The 19,776-nt window shown below is 45.1% G+C and overlaps 1 protein-coding gene across 1 annotated transcript in view; it reads right to left on the reverse strand.

Annotated features, from left to right (window-relative positions):
- Window positions 1-19,776, reverse strand: part of ANKFN1 (ankyrin repeat and fibronectin type III domain containing 1) — a 221,764-nt gene that overhangs the window by 172,752 nt on the left and 29,236 nt on the right. The window contains exons 3-4 of the mRNA XM_054978644.1: window positions 15,031-15,225; window positions 11,162-11,275 (exon numbers count right to left, since the gene is read on the reverse strand). Of these exons, the coding sequence (XP_054834619.1) occupies window positions 11,162-11,275; window positions 15,031-15,225 (309 nt within the window). The remainder of the gene's footprint in view (window positions 1-11,161; window positions 11,276-15,030; window positions 15,226-19,776) is intronic.

A 19,776-nucleotide genomic window follows, 5' to 3' on the forward strand; every position in this document is an offset into this window, starting at 1 on the left:
CTTTCAGAATATTGTTTTTTGTTTTTTGTTTTTAAAAAACCCCTCTCTTGGTAAAGTCCATTTATCACTTATGCTTAGGACAATTTTTTCTCTTCTCTCACCAAATCCTTAAATGCTGGCTAAAACACTGCGAGGTGGTGCTTGGGGATCAAAGAAATTCTCTCCTCAGCATGGAGCCTCTTAAGCTGTGAAATTTTTCTTTTGCCAACAAAAGCTCCCGCTTTGAGGTGATGAATGGAACCTCAGAGACTAAAGGACGAGCCGAAGGAAACTAAAGCAAACATAACACAGATTTCAGCCGTTCAATGTGACTTGCTGTTACATAATGGTAATAAGGAGCAGTTTTACGTTGACTCAGACCAGTTGGGTCCAGTAGTATTAACCTGAGAGCCAGTAGCTCTCCAGGGCCTGAGAGCTGAATAAGACAATCACCCAGACTGCATGCCCTAGCCCTTGAAGGCTTTTGCCAACAAAGAAATGAAGAGAAGTAAAATAAAATAATCAACAACCTTACCATTAGCTTTGAATTTTGCTTTGTGAAAACTAACAGGAACCCAGCGCTGCGCATCACTTTCCAGAGATGTTTCACTACCTCTGTATTGCTTCAGAAAAGGAGAGAATTCCCAGATTTGCTCATTTTGCTTTAGGCAGAGTTTCAGGGGCATCTTTAATTCAGACCAATGCGGCGAGGGCTGGTAGCATTACGCCCAAATATGCCCCAGGTATCTTACAGCAGTGGCTCCGAATGGCCTTTGAATGTGTGTTTAATTAGCAACTGGGAGCCGCTGGGGGGGGGGAGGGGATATTTTGCTAGGAAATTTACAGAAGGAAAATGGGCGTAGCGTTCTCCACCGTCATCCCCAATGGGAACCCAAAGAGACTCCCATCCATCTCCTCTCCTCCATTTTACCCTCACAGCAAACTTGTGAGGTAGCTTAGGCTGAGAGTGTGTGACTGAAACAAGGGCACCCAGCAAGCTTCCATGACAGAGCAGGGATTCGAACTTGGGTGTCCCAAACCTGTGTCCATCACTCCAACTACTACAGTTTTTGAAGAAATATAAATCCCAAACACAGATGGCTTAGAGAGTGACACGAGGCATGGTTATTTGCTAACTACACCATTCTGAGTGGTTCCACACGATGACCTTTTTGTATTGCTCATGCAGCCATTGCTTTTCGGCCCTCAGATGCAAGCGGGATCCACTCCATGCTCAATAAAGTGGCGCATTTGCTGTAAATATCCGTCCTCCGTGGGCAAGATCCTACATATCTACAAGGATGTGAATCTCCTTCAATGAAGATCCTGCTTCTCCTTGCAATTTTCCTTCTGTTCTTTTATTTGGGGGTGGGGGGGTTGACTTAATTAATTAATTCTGTTCTGTAGGTTCTCTCCTAGCAGTCTTCAACTGCAGATTTATTGTCATTTTTTGTTCTTTAGGTGGGAACTTAAGTATAACTTTTTGCTATAGAGCCAGCCAAAGTCACTGCTCATTTTTTAAAATTTTGTTTATGATTATAGTAACAGAACTTTGAAATAGCAATAATAAAAAAAGAAAAACAACAGTGGCTTAGGAGAAGTGCAAAATATAAAACAGATACTTCACACCACACCACCTCAGGGACAAGGGGTGATAATTTACAATTGATTAATCATACTCAAGAAAAAAGGAAGACTAAAAATTTAATGGGACAATAGGCCAGGGAAGACTGAATTGTGCATACAGGGCAGCCTGCCAGTGGAGGTGCACTGTAACTGGGAGCGGGGGGATTGCCACAGCTCAAGTCTGAAAAGAGACAGAAAGTACTGTGGAGAATACTGGAATGTTTCGGGGTGACGACCGTTTTGTCTAGACTAGGGCTTTTTTTCTGGGGAAAGAGGTGGTGGAACTCAGTGGGTTGCCCTCGGAGAAAACGGTCACATAGCTGGTGGCCCCGCCCCCTGATCTCCAGACAGAGGGGAGTTGAGATTGCCCTCCACGCCTCAATCTAAACTCCCCTCTGTCTGGAGATCAGGGGGTGGGGCCACCAGCCATGTGATCATTTTCAAGAGGTTCTGGAACTCCGTTCCACCACGTTCCTGCTGAAAAAAAGCCCTGGTGTAGACAGTTCATAAGATATAAAGAAAAAATCATGACAACTGCAGACAAAACGGCTAGCATGGAACCAGCCACTGAATGCAGGCAGGATGCCAGCAAGTATAGATAGACAAAAGACAATGGCGGAATGGTACGCCAGGACCACAACACAGGAAAAAACCCCTGAGCCTCCAAGACAATGAAGCCACTTGCCATAAATACCTGTCTTTGACTAGAATAACAACAGCTTCACTGTTACTCCACTCACCCAAAACAATACAACTTGCAATTGCCTGTGAGATAAAGAGACTACTATTCAAAAGAGTATACATTAGTAATGTAGATTTATCTGTACAATTTTAGCTCTTCTATTCCCCCCACCCCCGTGGAAGAGACACCCAAGACAGCATGAGGCCTTAGCCCCTTGAACCTTTAAAATCTGGGTTGGGGGTGAGATGAACAGTAGCCTATAATCAAAAACCAAATGCTGTCTTCCCAACGTGTTCTGCCTTCCAATAACCAAAAAAGGGAAAACGAAAGGAACAATCTCAGGTAAGATTCCCCATCCAGAGTTTCCGCAGCAGTCACCCTGCAGCACCTGAATCACCACCAGCCCTTTCTCAGGGATGGGTTGGAAAGCTAAAGCCGCCTTGGAACAAGCTCAGCTAAGTGGTCCCTGTTGCTAAGACTCAGGTCAGCTCACTTCTTGCTATCATAGCCTTCCACGGCCACGGCAATAGCCTTGCAATACGCATTTCACAGTGTGCACCACCAATCACAGCCAGCCCTTCCTCCATATTGTGCAGCTTCCCACCCCCACCCCACCCACACTGGTAGGAGCAAAGATGGCCACACGCAAGCAGGTAGGTCACCTTGGCCTCTTTCCCACTGGGTCTCTGGAACGTTTTCAGTACCTGTTTCTCCTCCCCTGTTTGCAGAGGTTTCACACTTGCAAGGGAGTCATGTGACACAGCACCAGACTTTGTCTGCAGCATCTCCCTGCGGACATACCGTAACTTTAATTTGGAATCAGCTGCCAAGTTGCGGCTGCCCTGATTAATGTCAGTGTGAACACTTTTGTGTCTTTTCTCCCCCCTCTCCTTAGTTGATTGGTCAGTGAGGGTCTAACCACACCCACCCTCCTCTGCATCCTGACCACATTTTCAGCAATTTTTTTTTGTATTCCCAAAGGACAGTAACGTTCCAGCGTTGTGTCGCAGTGATTAATTTCATAAAAATTTGTTAAAGGTAAGCATTTTGCTTATATTACCCCCCCCTTTTCTACTTGAGCTGATTTGTCTGTGTGTGTCTAACAACACCCTTTTTGCAGAGGAAGGCGTGGGTTTTCTTGGCCAGAAAAATTGGTAACGTCACAATGTTATAACGCATGTGAAAACTTTTTTTAAAAGGTGATGTAAATTCTGAAGCCCATAAAGCCCACAACTGAACCTGGGCTTTGAATTGGGTGTGAAATGAAAGACAGGACACCAAATTGAAACTGCTGTGGACAGTGTAAAACGTGTGGGTGCAAATCCGAAGCCATTGCGATCGCAGTGACTGCTCAGAAATGGCGCTTTAACCCGTAAGTGTGAAAGGGGCCATGGAAACTGATAGATTTTCAAACATACTGGAAAGAAAAAGTGTTTGTTTGTTTGTTTGTTTCTGTCATTTATATTCTGCCTTTCTCACTGAGACTCAAGGTGGATTACATAGTGTGAGATTAGTACAATCAGTAGCAAGGACAAGGGCAGGCATTTCCATACAGTGTCAAGAACATTTCCATAAACCATGTCATAGGGTAAATGAATAAGTTTCAAGAACATTTCCATAAACAATGTCATGGGGTAAAAGAATATAAGTTTACAAAGATATAGTATTAGCAAGGATTCAATATGGTGTTGAAGAATTGCTGAAACAGAACATAATCAGTTCTATGACTTACATTAAACAACATGAAGCACAAGTAGTATGTTAAAGCAACAGATAATATGTAAGGCAACGTAATGATGAAGACTATGGTTCCCTAACTCATTAGTGAAACATCTGGGACCCCTTTCCTACAATACCGCCTTCCTAGCTGAGAAGAAAGCCTTTTTGAATCATTTGGTTTTGCATCGTTTGCGGAAAGCCAGGAGCGTGGGGGTTCTCCTGACCTCCTCCTGACCTGTGGTAGGGGCCACCACAGAGAAAGCCCGTGTACGGGCTGCTGTTGATTTTGCCCATGTACAAGCTGGCACCTGCAAGAGACCCTGTTCAGATGAGTGAAACTGCCGTGGAGGGACATAAGAGGGAGGCGGTCCCATAGATATGCTGGACCAGCCGTGAAGAGCTTTGTATGTAATAACCAATAAGTCTGCATTTTCGTTAACCTCAAAGTTTTCTCTCATTGGTCAGCAGTAACATGTTGTTCTAGTTACGCAGGGATTCTGGTATCCATATATTATCTAGAAGGCAAACTGTACTTCCTGGGAAGGAAGGAATCAAAGGTGGGAGACTGGTTCTCTCTGTTCGGGTCTTTTGAAATAAGCAGTTTAGTGTCAGGAAGTGGCTGCAAACTAGGAAAGTTGTGGTTTCTTAGGACTAGAGATGGGCACGATCCGCATTACAATAAAAAAACCCACGATAATGGTGATTGCGCGATTGTGACCCGGTGGATCGTTATCGTCCACGGCCAACGATCCAGCGATTGGGAGGGGCCTGGATCGGGGCAATCGGGCTCAGATCGGGGATCCAGACACTCAGGCGCCAGCAATCTATTCCCCTGGCAACGGAGCCAGGGGAATGCCTGAGCTGTGTTTGCCCTCCTTCTGTCGCCCTGGAAACCCGAATGGAAGCCCAGCTTTCCTTGATCAGCAGGGCTTCCTTCCAACCATGGAGCAGCAAAGCAGTCACCAGTTGGGAGAAGACACCCAGGGGAGGGAGGGGGTGTTCTGTAGCCATGGGCACTCCAATCTCATCCCTGCAAACCCTGACAGGCAGCTCTGATGGCCAAACACAGACGGCCAAACACAAACACAGATTCCGCCGGCATCACCCACCGTTCCTGTATCGCTGGGAACAGCGGGGCGCCCCTCCGCTTTTGCCTCCACGATCCACGATCCATGGATCGGGAACGGGAGATGCTCGGTGCGGGTCGTTAAATCGGGATCGTCGCCAGCGCCGATCCACGATCAGCTTGATCGTTATTTTTTTTTGGATCGTGCCCATCTCTACTTAGGACTGTCTTGAGCATCAGAATCTAAGAATGACTGTGGGAGAAATGGTCTGTCAGAACAAAACATTCAACGGTACCTTCCCTTGAACCCAGTTGGATGGAAAATGGTCTCTAGATGTCTATCTCTATAACTATCTAGGTTATCATAGAATCATAGGGCTGGGAGGGACCTCTAGGGTCAGCTACTCCAACCGCCTGCACAATGCAGGAACTTCATAGCTACCCTCCACAACTGCCCCAGTGACCTCTGCTTCATGCCCAGAAGATGGCGAAACACCTCCAGGATCCCTGGCCAAGCCGGCCTCTGGGGAATTGCTACCCAACTCCAAGGTGGCAATCGTCATTACCCTGGGCATGTAAGAAGGGCCACAAAAACCAAGCATTGATGCAACCCCTTCTGCCCTTCCCCTCACGATCTGCCCAGGTTCACAGAATCAGCATTGCTGATGTAGGCTTTTGCTTGCTTACTGCTCATCACTGGGCCCATGTCTCAGCTTGACACATTTGTAGGGTTTTGTTTGTTTGTTTTTAAAGAATATTTTCCACTCTCTCCATAATGCAAGATTGGTGGTTCATCTAGGGCCTTTTTAAATTCTGCAGCGTCACAAACAATACCAAGTTAAAATGATCTGATGCAAGGCCAGTTAATATTATCACATTCTTTTCAGATTTGAACTCCACATTCCCTTGAGACTGGTCTGGATTGCCAAGGCCATGTTTAAATGAAAGTCTTTCTATGTGAAAATAGGATGCAGTAATTGTGCATAAATAAGACACAATGGGAGTCAAAGATTAAACCTTGAAAATGAAGAGTAAGCTGTAGAGCCACGTGACTTGAGGATGGAGTCATGAGTGTCAAAGGGGCACCTCCTTTCCGAGGGAAAATAACTGAGGAGAACTCTCATTTTTGTCTCTAACGCAAACCACTCCTTCCATCTCTCCATCCAACACTTTGTTACATATATCTTCTGTGTAGCATGCACTTTGTTCCTGTTCTTTAAATGCATACACAACAGTAAAGCTCATTAATGAACTGAGACTAACTGCAAACTGCATGGAAACTGCATGGAGATGTGTGTGTGTGTGTGTGTGTGTGCACGCATGCGCGTGCACGCATATTGTTAGTGTTATGCTGTGGCAACATCAAGGCTTGACTATTGTAATGCACTATACGTTGGTCTCCCATCTAAGTTAACTAGGAGGCTGTAATTAGTGCAAAATGGTGCAGTTCGACTGTTATCAGGAGCGAGCAAGAGCATTACTCCCAATCTACAGTCGTTCCATTGGCTACCCATCAGTTACCAGTGCTCAGTTCAAGGTATTGGTTATTACATACAAAGCTCTTCATGGCTTTGGTCTGGCATACCTACGGGGCCTCCTCCCCCCCTATGTTCCTCCATGGCAGCTTTGCTCATCTGAACAGGGTCTCCTGCAGGTGCCAGGCTGCACATGGGTGAAATCAACAGCAGCCTGTACATTGGCTTTCTCTGTGGTGGCCCCTATCCTGTGGAATGGCCTGCCTGAGGGGGTCAGGAGAGCGTCCAGTCTCCTGGCGTTCCACAAACAATGCAAAACCAAACTGTTCAAAAAGTCTTTTTACTCAAATGGGAGGGCTGCATTGTAGGGATGGGGTCTCCGATGCTTTGCTAATGAGTTAGGGACCGTAGACTTCATCACTATATTGCCTTTCATATTATCTGTTGCTTTAAATATGTATTCCTGTGTACCACCACTGCTCCATGTTGTCTAATGTCAGTCCTAGAATTGATTATGTCCTGTTTCAGTATTTTTTCTATTGGATTCTTGCTAATGCTATGTCTTTTAAAGTTGTATCTATTTACCCTATGGCATTGTTATGGAAATGTCCTTGACACTGTATGGAAATGTCCTTGGTACTGAATGTATTAATCTCATACTATGTAATCTGCCTTGAGTCTCAGTGAGAAAGGCGGACTATAAATGACATAAACAAACAAACATTATTATTCTTAGGGGAATTTCCAGAATCATCCTTGTTTGAATTTCTCCTCAGATTAGTACAGCAAGATGGTGTCAAACAGAGCAGCGTAAGGCTAGGGGAGACTCGGCCAACAGCATCCGTTCATCCGTGCAGCTCACTGGGTCAGCTCCAGTCACTTCCTCTCACTCTAACCAACCTCACAGAGTTGTTGTGAGGATAAAACGAGGGTACGAACCATAAATGCTGCCCGGAGCTCTTTGGGGAGGAGAGAAGAATAAACACAAGACAGTGAAACAGAGCACCAATTTTTTTTGTAGTGTTATATTCCTGAAAAATAAAGGAATGGAAGTAAGGGAAACTACTAAAAATGTAACTATAATGTAGTCTTCTGTACTTTGCATTCCCCCAGACAGCAATGCTAAGCATACTTATTTGGAAACAAAGCCCACTGCCGTCAGTGAAACTTCCTTCTGCGTAAATGTGATTAAGGTCACTTCCCTCCCCCCATCTCCTTCCACTCTCCATCCTTCCCTAGCAGTAATGAAACAGATGTTTATAAATACAAAAGGCTGATACAGAATTGCATCAGCTGTCCAGCTACCCAATACCGCCTAGCTCACTCTTTAAGATTCTCCCCGTAAGCCCTGCTCTCTGTGGCTCTCCCTGCAGAGGGAAGGTTGTCAACTCCATCTTGGGCAATCCCAGAAGAGTTGGGGCTGGTGAGTGGGAAGAGAGGAAGCTGTGGAGTGGAGGAGCTCAAGCAGGGATGTGATGTCACTCTGGAACTTCCCATTCTCCTAGACTCTTATGTCATAACACAGGTCCTGTCTTCCAAAGATGCCGTTTCTTCCACTGGATTTAATCTCTCTGGACTGGAAATCAATTGTAATTCTTGCAGAACTTCAGGGTTCCCCTGAGACTGGTAACCCTACGCAGAGGTGAGCTGGGGAGAAAAGGACGGACTGGGCTTTTTCAGTGGCAGCTTTGGAGGGCAGATATTGCATCACATCACTGCCGAGCTCCTTCCCTTGCCCAAACACTCTCCTGCCCAGGCACTGCCCTCAGGTCTCCAACCATAACCAAGTGAGTTTAAAATCTGAAGGATACCATACCTTTATAGGAGAATTTACAGGCACTGACTTTTAAAAGTCTTTGTAGCATAAAGGGAATTGCAGTGAGAGAGAAATGAAGTCAGATTTTGAAAAGACTGTTCTAGCTTGGCATAAACAACAAATCCAAGAGGGAAACAAGGAACGAGAGAGCGGTGTGTGCTTAGAAGAGGACACAGAGTACTGGAACAGAAAGGCCAGGGAGCTGAAGCAGTGCTGTGCTAGACAGGAAAAGAAAGAGCATCCTTCTTCCCAAAGTGGTGGAGGAAGAAGCCAAAACAGACATGAGCAAGAGATGAGGCAGATAACACAGTAGTGGCAAGAAAGAAACCATGCACTGTCCAGAGCCACGATAAGAAAAACCAGTCCAGGAACTGTCCACTTGTATTTCCACCACCCATTTTTGTGTGTTTTCCAGACACAGGCATTTTTTTAGCTCAGCTGTGTAGATATGGGCAGATGTGTCCCTGGAGCTGGTGAAGGGACCAGACAGAAGCTCATAAGCCAAAACACAGGCCAGATAAGACAGGACTGTTGTTGGTTGCTAACCAGGCCAACTCAGGGGCTGCTTGTACTGAAGAGCACTTCGCTCTCCCTTAAAGCAATGGTGCTCGGTCGGGAGTTGCTTTTCAGTCCAAGGCTACAGATGTAGGTACAGATCTCCACAGTAGTGCTTAGCTACTCTTAAATCAGCATTGGCTGATCCACCAGTTGCAGTCTTACTTGATGAGGCATTCTTTGGCCACAGCTATACATGTTCTCATCATATCCCAGATGGATTATTACAATGTGTTCTACATGGGGGTGTCTTGACTGTCTCATAGCTTCAATTTTCTCAAAATGTGGTAGCTACAGAGACCATATTTTGTCAGTTTTATAAGCTCCATACTGGCTGCCAGTTTGCTTTTAGGCACAATTAAAAGTTCAGGTTGGACCTATAAAACTCTACGTAGCCTGAGACCAGGGTACCTGAAAGACTCCTCTGTCCTTATGTCTCTGCCCACTTGGTGAGGAACCACTCAGAGGCACCACTCCTTTGTTTCCACATTTGAAAGTGGGGTGGGTGAGTACCAGAGACAGGGCCTTTTCAGTACTGGCTCCTATGCATTGGAATTCTCTCCTCACAGAGGTTCACCAGATACCAAAGCGGTATTCTTTTAGGTGTTCCTTTTAGGTGTATTCTTTTAGGCAATTTATTCCCTTAAGTCATTTAGACATCCTGCTGTTGGTTTTAGGCTGTGTTTTTTTTAAACACTATTTGTAGAATATTTAACATCTTACTCTGTTTAAATTGTTTTACGTTTTACTGTTGCTGTTTTATCTGTGATGTTTTATTAAGTTATTGTTTTACTGTTTTATATTGTAAGCTATTTGGAATAATTAACAAGAGGACTGAGAGGCAGAATAGAAATATTCTAAAGGGATAAAAATTCATATGTAGATTCACTTGTAAAAAAATCAGGGAGCCAGAGCCAGTGCAGTAGAGTGGTTAGAGTGTCGGACTAGGATCTGGGATAGACATGGGCACGAACCAAAAAAAAATTAATGAGCCTGCAGTTCATGGTTCGATGCTGCCAACGAACCTGAACAAATGAATTGTAATGAACATTTTTCGTTACCAAACTGGTTTGTGGTTCGTGGGCATCGGAATGGCCCCCGTTGCACTTAGAGAGCCCATATTTACCGGGAGTGTTTTGCAGGCTCTCCTCCAGCCAGCAACCAAGTTTGGTCAAGATTGCAATAGGGATCTTGGAGTTATACCCTTTCCAATCCGAGGCCCACAGGAAACTCCCACTTGATACAATTAGAGCCACCAGTTGACGCTGGCCCAGTGTACAAGGGGTTGGCCATCAGAACTGCCTATCAGGGTTTGCAGGGATGCGATTGGAGTGCCCATGGCTACAGAACACCCCCCCCTTCCCCCTCCGTCCCCCCGGGTGTCTTCTCCCATGTAACCAATTGTAACCAATTTGCAGCTCCATGGTTGGAAGGAAGACCTGCCAATCAAGATAAGGTGGGCTTCGATTCAGGTTTCCAGGGCAACAGAAGGAGTGTAGACAGAGTTCTGACATTCCCCTAGCTCCATTTCCATGGGAACTGATTGATGGTGCCTGACTGTCTGGCTTCACGAACCGCGGGTGAATGCAACGAAACAGGCTTCCAACAAACTCTGGTTCATTGGCCATGGACCCTCACGAACCGCCGAATCATGAACAGACGATCAGATGGTTCGTGGGTTTTTTTGGTTCATAATGTGGTTCGTGCCCATGTCTAATCTGGGAGGCCCAGGTTCACATCTCTGCCCTACCATGGAAGCTTGTTGGGTGACCTTGGACCAGTTACACAGTCTCAGCCTAACCTACCTCTCAGGGTTATTGTAAGGATAAAATAGAAGTGAGGGAAATGATGTAAGCTGCTTTGGGTCTCCACTGGGGAGAAAGGCAGGGTATAAATGAAGTAAATACATTATGTGAAGAAATGTTCAGACTTCACAGCATACAGTAGCATATGAAGAAATAACAACATATAACTGGGACAAAAGTTCTGCAGGGCTGACAACTAAGTACTTTTTAGGAGAAAATCATGCTAAAAGTACTTCAGATAAATAAGTGATAAAATAATTAGATGCTTCCAAAATAAATACTATTGATATATAAACATATTTCATTAGAAGTATCCAAATCCCAACAATGCTTGATAGGAAAAGACTTCCAGCTGCAGAAAAAGAAGAAAAACCCCACAAATTCTAAATTTAACCGGAGTATTACTAAAAGGTCATACAATTTATTCAAATTCTGTACCTTTGTATTTGGTCACCACCGCTGAGTTGATGCTATGAGGTTCTTGGAAGGTGACAGTGAGTGATGTACTGCTTGTTACCATGAGGCAGACGTTGGTTGGTGCCTCTGGGGCTCCTGGGAGCAAAGAGAAAACATCATGTCTCATGTGGAACAAATACCTTTCAAACAGTCCTCAGGATCTTCAAAGAAATAAGTCAGAACTGCAGTGAACTTTGTTCTGAAGATGTTTGTGTTGACCTTTTGAACACTAATGAACAGCCCATTCTAATGAGATCTGGACGGGCACCATTTGTTTCACTGGTGGCCTTCATCCCTTCTGGATACCCCCCACCCTACCCCAATCAAACGTTTCCTCAATATGAGTCAATATGTACACACTCTTAGAGGTCAAGAAGGGGACAGATAAGAGACGAAAGAGCTATTTTTTTTTACTTCCATATTTGATTCAAACTATCAATGTTACCAAAACATCAAACAAGCACATTTAAAAGACGGTACTAAAAACGTTTTATATTTTTTTCTGTTTAAAATTAATTCTTGTTTCAATGTATAGTTGGCAACACATTTCATTCAGAATGAAACATTTGCAAATTGGATTTCATTTTTTCATGAGAATGATAAATAATCACATTAACAATGCAGTCTTAAGCAGAGGTGCATCCTTCTAAGCCTCCAATGGACTTGGAAGACTGTAATTCTTCCTTTGAGTCTAGTATAAATCTGTTAGATGGCTCTGAGACACTAGATCCTGAGAGTTTTGACAATGAGTTAAAACGGAAGAGAGATCTTTAAGGAAATGTTTGACTTATGAAAGATAAAGGAATCCATTAAAGAACCGTAACTGATCAATCTATTACATTTAAATGCAATTGTGTACTACTAAAACATCACCACTGATGCTTTCTTGTTCCATTGAATGAACTTTACGATATTACAATTAAATAAGGAAAAGTTACTGTCAGGTCTTTTGGGGGCCAGTATATGCTGGTATGCAGTACTGGCATGTCCTTTCACTGTACCAGCATCTCTGTCTGCTGCCAAGCTTGAACTCCTGAGGTGGCAAACATCAAGGCTACCAGCAAATCTTTTTTTCCTTCTAAAGAAAAAAAGTACTGGATACTATTAATTCTAAGAAAGGACATGTAGAAAGGTAAAATGTGCCTTTATATACCAATTAAATTTGACCCTCATGAATTAATCAGCAAAAGATTTGATTAATTTATTAATCAAACCAACAGAATCTTTCTGCGCTAATAAAGAAATACACCATTTCTATTATAAAAGTCCATAGTTTCCAACAGACAGTAGCTTGTACGGATGGTCTGAAATGTCAAGAACTGTATTGAAAGAAAGGTAGGAGGAGAGGTTGGAGGAATTAAATGGGATAAAGAAGCCTACAAGGGTTATTATTAAAACTCATTGTTAGAGATGGGCATGAAACGGGGAAAAATAAAATGAGAGTTTTGTGTTTCATCATGAATCACAAAACATGAAGTTCCACGAAATTGTCCTGTTTCACGATATGATTTGTTCGTTTCGTGATTTGTCAGAATCTGGGGCCCTTCAACAGCCCCTTTCATACTCAGAGAGACCGGGCTTGAGAGGAGGGCTCCAAAACCACCACACAGACACCAACCCAGGCAGGAGAGGTGCACAAAATAAAACCAAAGGAAACAACAAGAATGTGAGCCCTCAAAAGAGCAGAGAAAGAATTAAGAAGAAACAAAGACAAGCAAAGAAAAAATAAGGGAAGCCTCAGTCAAGCTACGCCCCAGAGCCAGGCAAAGGCATGAGACTAGGGGGAGGTGAGGGGGAGGAAAAAAGGCACCTTTACTCAAAGACTTTCCCAGCAAGGCCAAGAGCTGAAAATAAGAAGCTTTTCAGTCTGTTTTAAAGCTGCAGCAGCCAAAAGTTCAATTCCACTCTCTCTCACACTTCAATCCCAGCAACAGGTCTTCCCTCTCCCTCCATCTACTAGGACTGAAAAGCATGAGGCAGAGAGCTCTGCCTTATATATCAAACGCTCACACAGAGCAGAGCATGAGGTCCATGGTTGGCAGACAGACCAGCCTAACAGGGTTTGGAAGGATGAGATTGGTGTCCCTATGGCTGCAAAAGGCCCATCTTAGTTCCCTGGGGGATTAGCCCCTCTGCTCCTCGCTTTATAGGGCAGAATGGAAGCTCTCCAGGTGGCAAGGAGAGTTGCCTATCAAGGTTATGTGGGCTAAGATTGGGGTTTCCAATGGCAAAAAAAGGTCTGCAGACATTCCAGGCCTATGTTGCCTAGGGAATCAATGGATCGGCGCCAGCCTGTCTGGCATCACAAATCATTCACGAATCAAACAAATTGGGACAAAAAGTCATGAATTTCATGAAAACCTCAGCCCTACAAAACGTGTTTTGCAAAACACAGATCAGCCAGATTTGTCATGAAACTTGATTCGTATTTTGATTCGTGCCCATGTCTACTTATTGTATGAGTTCACAAAATAGGCCCTGAAAATATGAAGACTATCTTGAAGTTTCTGTTGGTACAGAATGCTGCAGCCAGAATGCTGCCTTGAGTAGATAGTGGGAATCATGTTGCTCCAGTCTTGTGTAATCTGCACTGGCTCCCAATTTCCTTCTCGGCCCAATTCAAGGTGCTGGTAATGAACTTTAAAGCCCTATATGGCTTGGTACCAGCATACCTTAGGGATCACCTTCTCCAGTCGTCACCCCAGTCATCTTTGGAGGCCCTGCTTCAGGCATCCTGCTGTCTGAAGTTAGGTGGGTGGTAACCCAAGAAAGCGTCTTCTCTCTCATGGCACCAAAATTTTGGAATTCCCTTCCCAGGGTGATTGTTCTGTTCCCCCTCTATTGCTGTCTTCCACTGGTGGGTGAAGACTTTGTTTTGTTTTTATTGACATATTCAATAACTGTTATTATTCTTCCTTGTTCTTTGGGTTTTGTGTGTGTGTTTTTATTGAATTATTTTTATACTATTTCAAAAGTTGTTTTAAATTTAAATTGTTTAAAAATATTGTTTTAAATTTTTAGCATTTTAATGTTTGCGACCTTAGGGTATCTGTTTGGGTAGACTGGTGGCATACCAATGTTTTAAATGAAATAAATAAAAATAAATAAAAATCAAGGGATTTTGATTTATACTCACTGAAGACTAACCATGATATTTGCAAAAAAACATCTCTGCATGTGATGAAGGAGTCCACAGTAGATGCAGAGAAGCATATTGGCTGCATTCAGGTGTCATGACAAACCTGTGTGTGTCAGTGATGGGCATGAACCCAGCCCTCACATGATCCCTCCCACCTCCCTTCTCTTCTTGGTTTAGGAAGTCTTTGATCAACTTGCCCAGATTTCTGAGTGCTGCAGGTTGACCAGGTGTCTGAATCCAGATACTATGGCAAAGCTTCCCAAGACAAGATGTTTTTGACCAAGCTCTCTGTATGAAGGGAAGAGGCACCCGGCAAGGGTGCATAGCAAATCAGCCGTGTTTGTGCCCATCACAGAGGTTTGTCATGATATCTGAACACAGCCATCGATACGTTGTGTAGAAAAAGGATTCCTTTCTGCTGGCCTTAAGAATGCATCTACTAACTGCAAAGTTTTCTGAAGAACTGTAAAAGATGGGCTTGTGCCACATCTGAGTGGAGAGCAGGATAAGTCTCCTTGAATCTCATCACCCACTGAGTTTTAAACATGGGGCAGGATATGTATTCTCTCTGCACCAGTTTTTGCAGCAGTAAAATTGAGGTTAACTTCTCAACAGAAATACTAATGAAGAATAATTGGAGAATTGCCATAGTACAAATTGTCAGTGGATTCCTATATAGAGGCTATATTGTGTGTGCCTTGGTTGTTCTTACTGGAGTGTTCATAGCCTGCCTTCATGCGCTTGTAGAGCCGGTATCTCCACTCCCAGGCTTTCCGCTGTTTCTCTTTCTCTGCATTGTCTGTACCGAGCCCTTCACTCATCACTTGTGCAGACAAATCATTCACTCGTTGCTGGGCTTCTTGTACCAAGCTGCTCAGATGGATCAACCTGCTTTCCATATTGACAACTGCCAGGAAAAGAGAACAACATAAGTGCTAAGAATTTTCACAGCAAATAAATTCTGAATTCATTCAGCTTTGAAAAAAGAAATCATTATCTTGGCCAGATCTGGCTGGAAACTTTTTGGCAGAGCTAAGCTGATGTACCCCAGCATCTTTCATGACACTGCAAAGTATTCTGGGGCAGAGGGCATCTATAACAGGCATGTGGTGCACCAAAATATATGCAAAAAAAATCTGCTACATTTTCATCGTGCCCTTCCTCCATCCAAGCTGTTCAGGGCAGCACACAGGATTTTTCTGTCCTCCATTTTATAATCACAATCACGGTCTCAGAGAGAGGAAGAGCTGTGCCCCGAGTCACCCAGTGACACTTCAGTGCTGAGTGGGTAGTCAAGCTGGCTCTCTCTTGTCTAACGGTCGGATAACTGTAACACACTGGCTCGCCCCCGGCCCATTAGGCGCTCAGTACGTCTCCTTGTCTTGTTATCAACTTGGAAATGCAACACTATGGGATCGTGGGACCCATGGCAGGCCAGAATATGTGGCTGGGAGGTTGTTGGAAGGTTTTGTTTGTACTGGATGAGCAGGTCTTACCTGAGTTATGTAGGCTCTCATGCAGCAACTCTAAGAATATGACTATTCTGAACAAACGCTTGAGGTACTTCTGCAGTGGCGCCACTCGTAGCCTGGCACGTAGCGAGGCCAGGGCTGCCAGCCCCCATGTAGGACCTGCAAGATCTCCTGGGATTGGAACAGACCTGCAGGCCACAGGGGTCAGTTCCCCTGGAGAAAATGGCTACTTTGGGGGGTGGATTCTATAGCATTATACCCCCTGGGAGGTCCTTCTCCTCTCCAAGCCTGACCTTCTCCAGGCTTTAATAATATAATAATAATAATAACTTTTGATTTATATACCGCCCTTCAGGGCAACTTAACACCCATTCAGAGTGGTTTACAAAGTATGTTATTATTATCCCACAAAAAACACCCTGTGAGGTGGGTGGGGCTGAGAGAGCGCTGGAAGAGCTGTGACTGACCCGAGATCACCCAGCTGGCTTCAAGTGGAGGAGTGGGGAATCAAACCAGGTTCTCCAGATTAGAGTCCCTCACTCTTAACCACTACACCAAACTGGCTCTCCAAACCTTACCTCCAAATCTTACCTCTAAATCTCCAGATCTTCCCCATGTTAGAGTTGGCAACTCTAAATAAAGCAATCACGCCAACGGGCACCCAAATGCAACCTATATGGCCAGAAGCTCCTAGAGCAAGAGAGGGAAATTTTGGGAGGCTATCTTCCCAGCTGTCCAACATTTTTGGCTTTTTTCCACCTGCAGGGATGACTGTGATCAGGGGCACGAGCCCTTGGGGGTGAGCTAAAAGGCAAAAGAATAGGGCTGCAGCCTGGAGGATTACAGTAGGGAGCCTAATAGCAGGACCCATTCGGGATTTATTTGTTGAAATTATGCTGTTCATTTGGTCTGGAAATTTCAGGAATCCGTTTGGGATCCCTTGGGAGAAAAGTAGCATATAAATGCCTTAATAATCAAGTAAGTAAACTAGCAAGCATTCAGGATGTGTTCAGGGCTTTGAGAAAATTTCTTCAAAACTTCTTGATACATGGTTGATCACTGATCATTCTCTGTGGGTTGATGACCGTTAACAGATTCAGTATGGCTTATGGTGTCTGTCCACACTGTCAAGAAGTATGAACTGTATGATGTGGTGTGTAACTGAAGTGTATGATGCTAGACTGACGTGTGCATTAGAACAGAAATAAAATTGCATTCAAACTCAAACTTATTTATTTATTTTATTTAAAACATGTCTATGCTGCCTTTCCACCCAAATAGGGCCTCCAGGGCGACAAATATGAAAACGTTTCAACAATGAAAAAGCAATTAAAATATATATAAATATCTAGCAATGCTTCTGAATTTCTTCTCATCAGCTGTTGAAGTTCACAATGATTAAATGCTGTTTGCTGGGTTGAATTGATTCGACATTGTTTTTTCAGGGCTTTTTTTCTGGGAAAAGAGGTGGTGGAACTCAGCGGGTTGCCCTAGGAGAAAATGGTCACATGGCTGGTGGCCCCACCCCCTGATCTCCAGACAGAGGGGAGTTGAGATTGCCCTCTGCACTGTGGCGCGTAGGGCAATCTAAACTCCTCCCTGTCTGGAGATCAGGGGGCGGGGCCACCAGCCATGTGACCATTTTCAAGAGGTTCCGGAACTCCGTTCCCCTGCGTTCCCCCTGAAAAAAAGCCCTAATTTTTGGATCTTACACGAAGCACTGTGCATGTTCCGTTTGATGCAGCTCCCAGCTCCTTCACTACATCTGTGTTACTCTTCACTCCTTTACACAAACTACCAATGCGTGTGTGTGCACTGACAACACACTACAAAGGAAAAAAAATCTTGATCTTATTATATGCACGGTTGTATCAGTTTGGGGTGTGTATGTGCGTGTGGTATTCCATTAATGTGCAGGGGAATGGGGGGGGGGGCGGTTTGCACAGGATGCACATCAGGATCACTAACCAAGAAAGGTGAACATGCACATGGACTGAGACCAACTGCATATGTTACAAGAATGAATTTTAGAAACCCCTCCTAGTTAAAATGACATTGGGGAACGAATGTCCCCGAGCATACTGGGGCCAAATAAGATTCAGGAAAATGGCAGAGGAGGGTAGACCTAAGCCCATGTTTCTCCTGTGCTGAGCTCCTGAGCTAAATTGGGCAAGTTTTAGTTCCCCAATTGTCACGAGCGTCTGTAAGCCCAATCAGGGGGACCTGTCAGGGTCTTAGCATCCTCTGCCATAGATCAGGGGAGGCAAACCCCTGGACTGCTGCGTAAAGGCCTGGGCCAAGGACTGGACTCTAAAGGATGTTGCGCTTTTAGGTCAGAGACAGCTGCAACCGTCTCCTGGGTCAGTCCTGTGAGAGCGTGTGTGTGCGCGTGCGCGTGCTGGGGGGGGGGGTCCTGAGCTTATCCGTTCCTTGGACCTTGGAACTTCTGCACTTTCCAAAACATCCTCTCTGCTTTCCTGCATAGCCGCTTTTGCCCTAAACGCCCCATAGCTAGGCGGGGAGGGGACTGGGCTGCACTTAAGACTTCAATATAGATTTGGGGCCTGGCATGGAATTCCGTTCCTAGCAATGACCCTGTAATGGATTGCAGGACTCGTAGGTTATCAATAAAGCTTTAACTCATGCAGTTTGGGACTCATGCAGTGAAGCTATTAAGATCTACCTGTCAGAACCTTACAGATCTGCCCTGACTAGAGGGGTCATGGACTGCGGAAAAATACATGGACCGCCAGTCCATGGTCCATCGATTTTCACGGACCTTGGACCATGGACCACTCATGGACCCGCCCTGGTTTGTGGACCGGTTCATCGATCCATGGTCTGTCATTTCTGGGGGGGGGACCACCCCCTTTGCACTCACAGATGCCAAACTCACAGCGAGTCTTCAGCAGGCTCTCCTCCAGCCACCCTCCAAGTTTTCCCAAGATTGTAATTCAGACATCCAAGTTACAGACCCCCGAAGCAGCTGCCCGCCCCCAGAAACTGTCAGTACATAGAACAGGAGCCGTAAACGCCAATTGACTTGCGGCACCAAAAAGTTGCAATGAAAACATGGGATGAAGTTGGAGAATTTTCCTCTGAGAACAGAACGGTGGCCCCCAGAGTGGAATAATGGCCTCTGGGAGCAGAAAACCTGCTCTGGGGCTGGAATGGGGAGGGAGAGAAGTACTCTTTGAGGGGACAGTCAAGGAGATGTTTTGGGGGAGAAAGCAGGAGGCATATTCTTTTAAAGGACATGAGGACAGAGACAATCTATGAGAGGAAATAAAAAATGGGGGGAGGGAATGGATGCTCTTTGGAGAGACAGGAATATCCTTGTAAAGGAAAAGACTGAGGCAATCAATGAGGGGAGATTAATCCTGGGGGAAGGAGAATCTCCTGAGGGGAACAGAAATCTCCCCATCAGGCTGGCCAAAGGGAGGCTGGAAAGGCCAACTCTGGGAGGGAGAACAACCATCATGAGGAGGCAGACCTGGGCATGGAGAGACTAAAAGTCAGGAGGACTCTTGTGGGGGGCAGGCATGAAAAGGAGGATGAAAGTGAGGATTTTGTGGGAGACAGACCAAAATTGGAAGGAGGCAGATGTGGACAGCCAGACATTGGCAGGTCTCCACTGCATGTTGGAATCACATTCCATAATGAGGCGCTCCACCAACGGAGGAAGCCGGACCTCTGAGAGGAAGTACGGAGGCTGCACTAGTGTGTGTGGGTGGGTGGCTCTCTCTAGGAGCAAGAGGACAGACTTTCAAGAGGGGGAGCAAGCTGTGCATTGCAACAAGAGAACTGTGTAGTTCAGTTCACCCTTCCCATCCAAACCCTGCAAGACTCATACTGGTCCTTGGTCATGACCTTAACAGTTGGCTGTGTAGGGGTGACAGGCTCCTGGGGTGGGGGCGGCCCACCACACCTCCTCCGGGGCCTGGGAGGTGGCCACCTGAAGCAGATGGGTTCTTCGGACGATGGTC

This window comes from Eublepharis macularius, chromosome 4 (genome assembly GCF_028583425.1).
Source record: "Eublepharis macularius isolate TG4126 chromosome 4, MPM_Emac_v1.0, whole genome shotgun sequence".
In the NCBI taxonomy this organism is placed as follows: domain Eukaryota; kingdom Metazoa; phylum Chordata; class Lepidosauria; order Squamata; family Eublepharidae; genus Eublepharis; species Eublepharis macularius.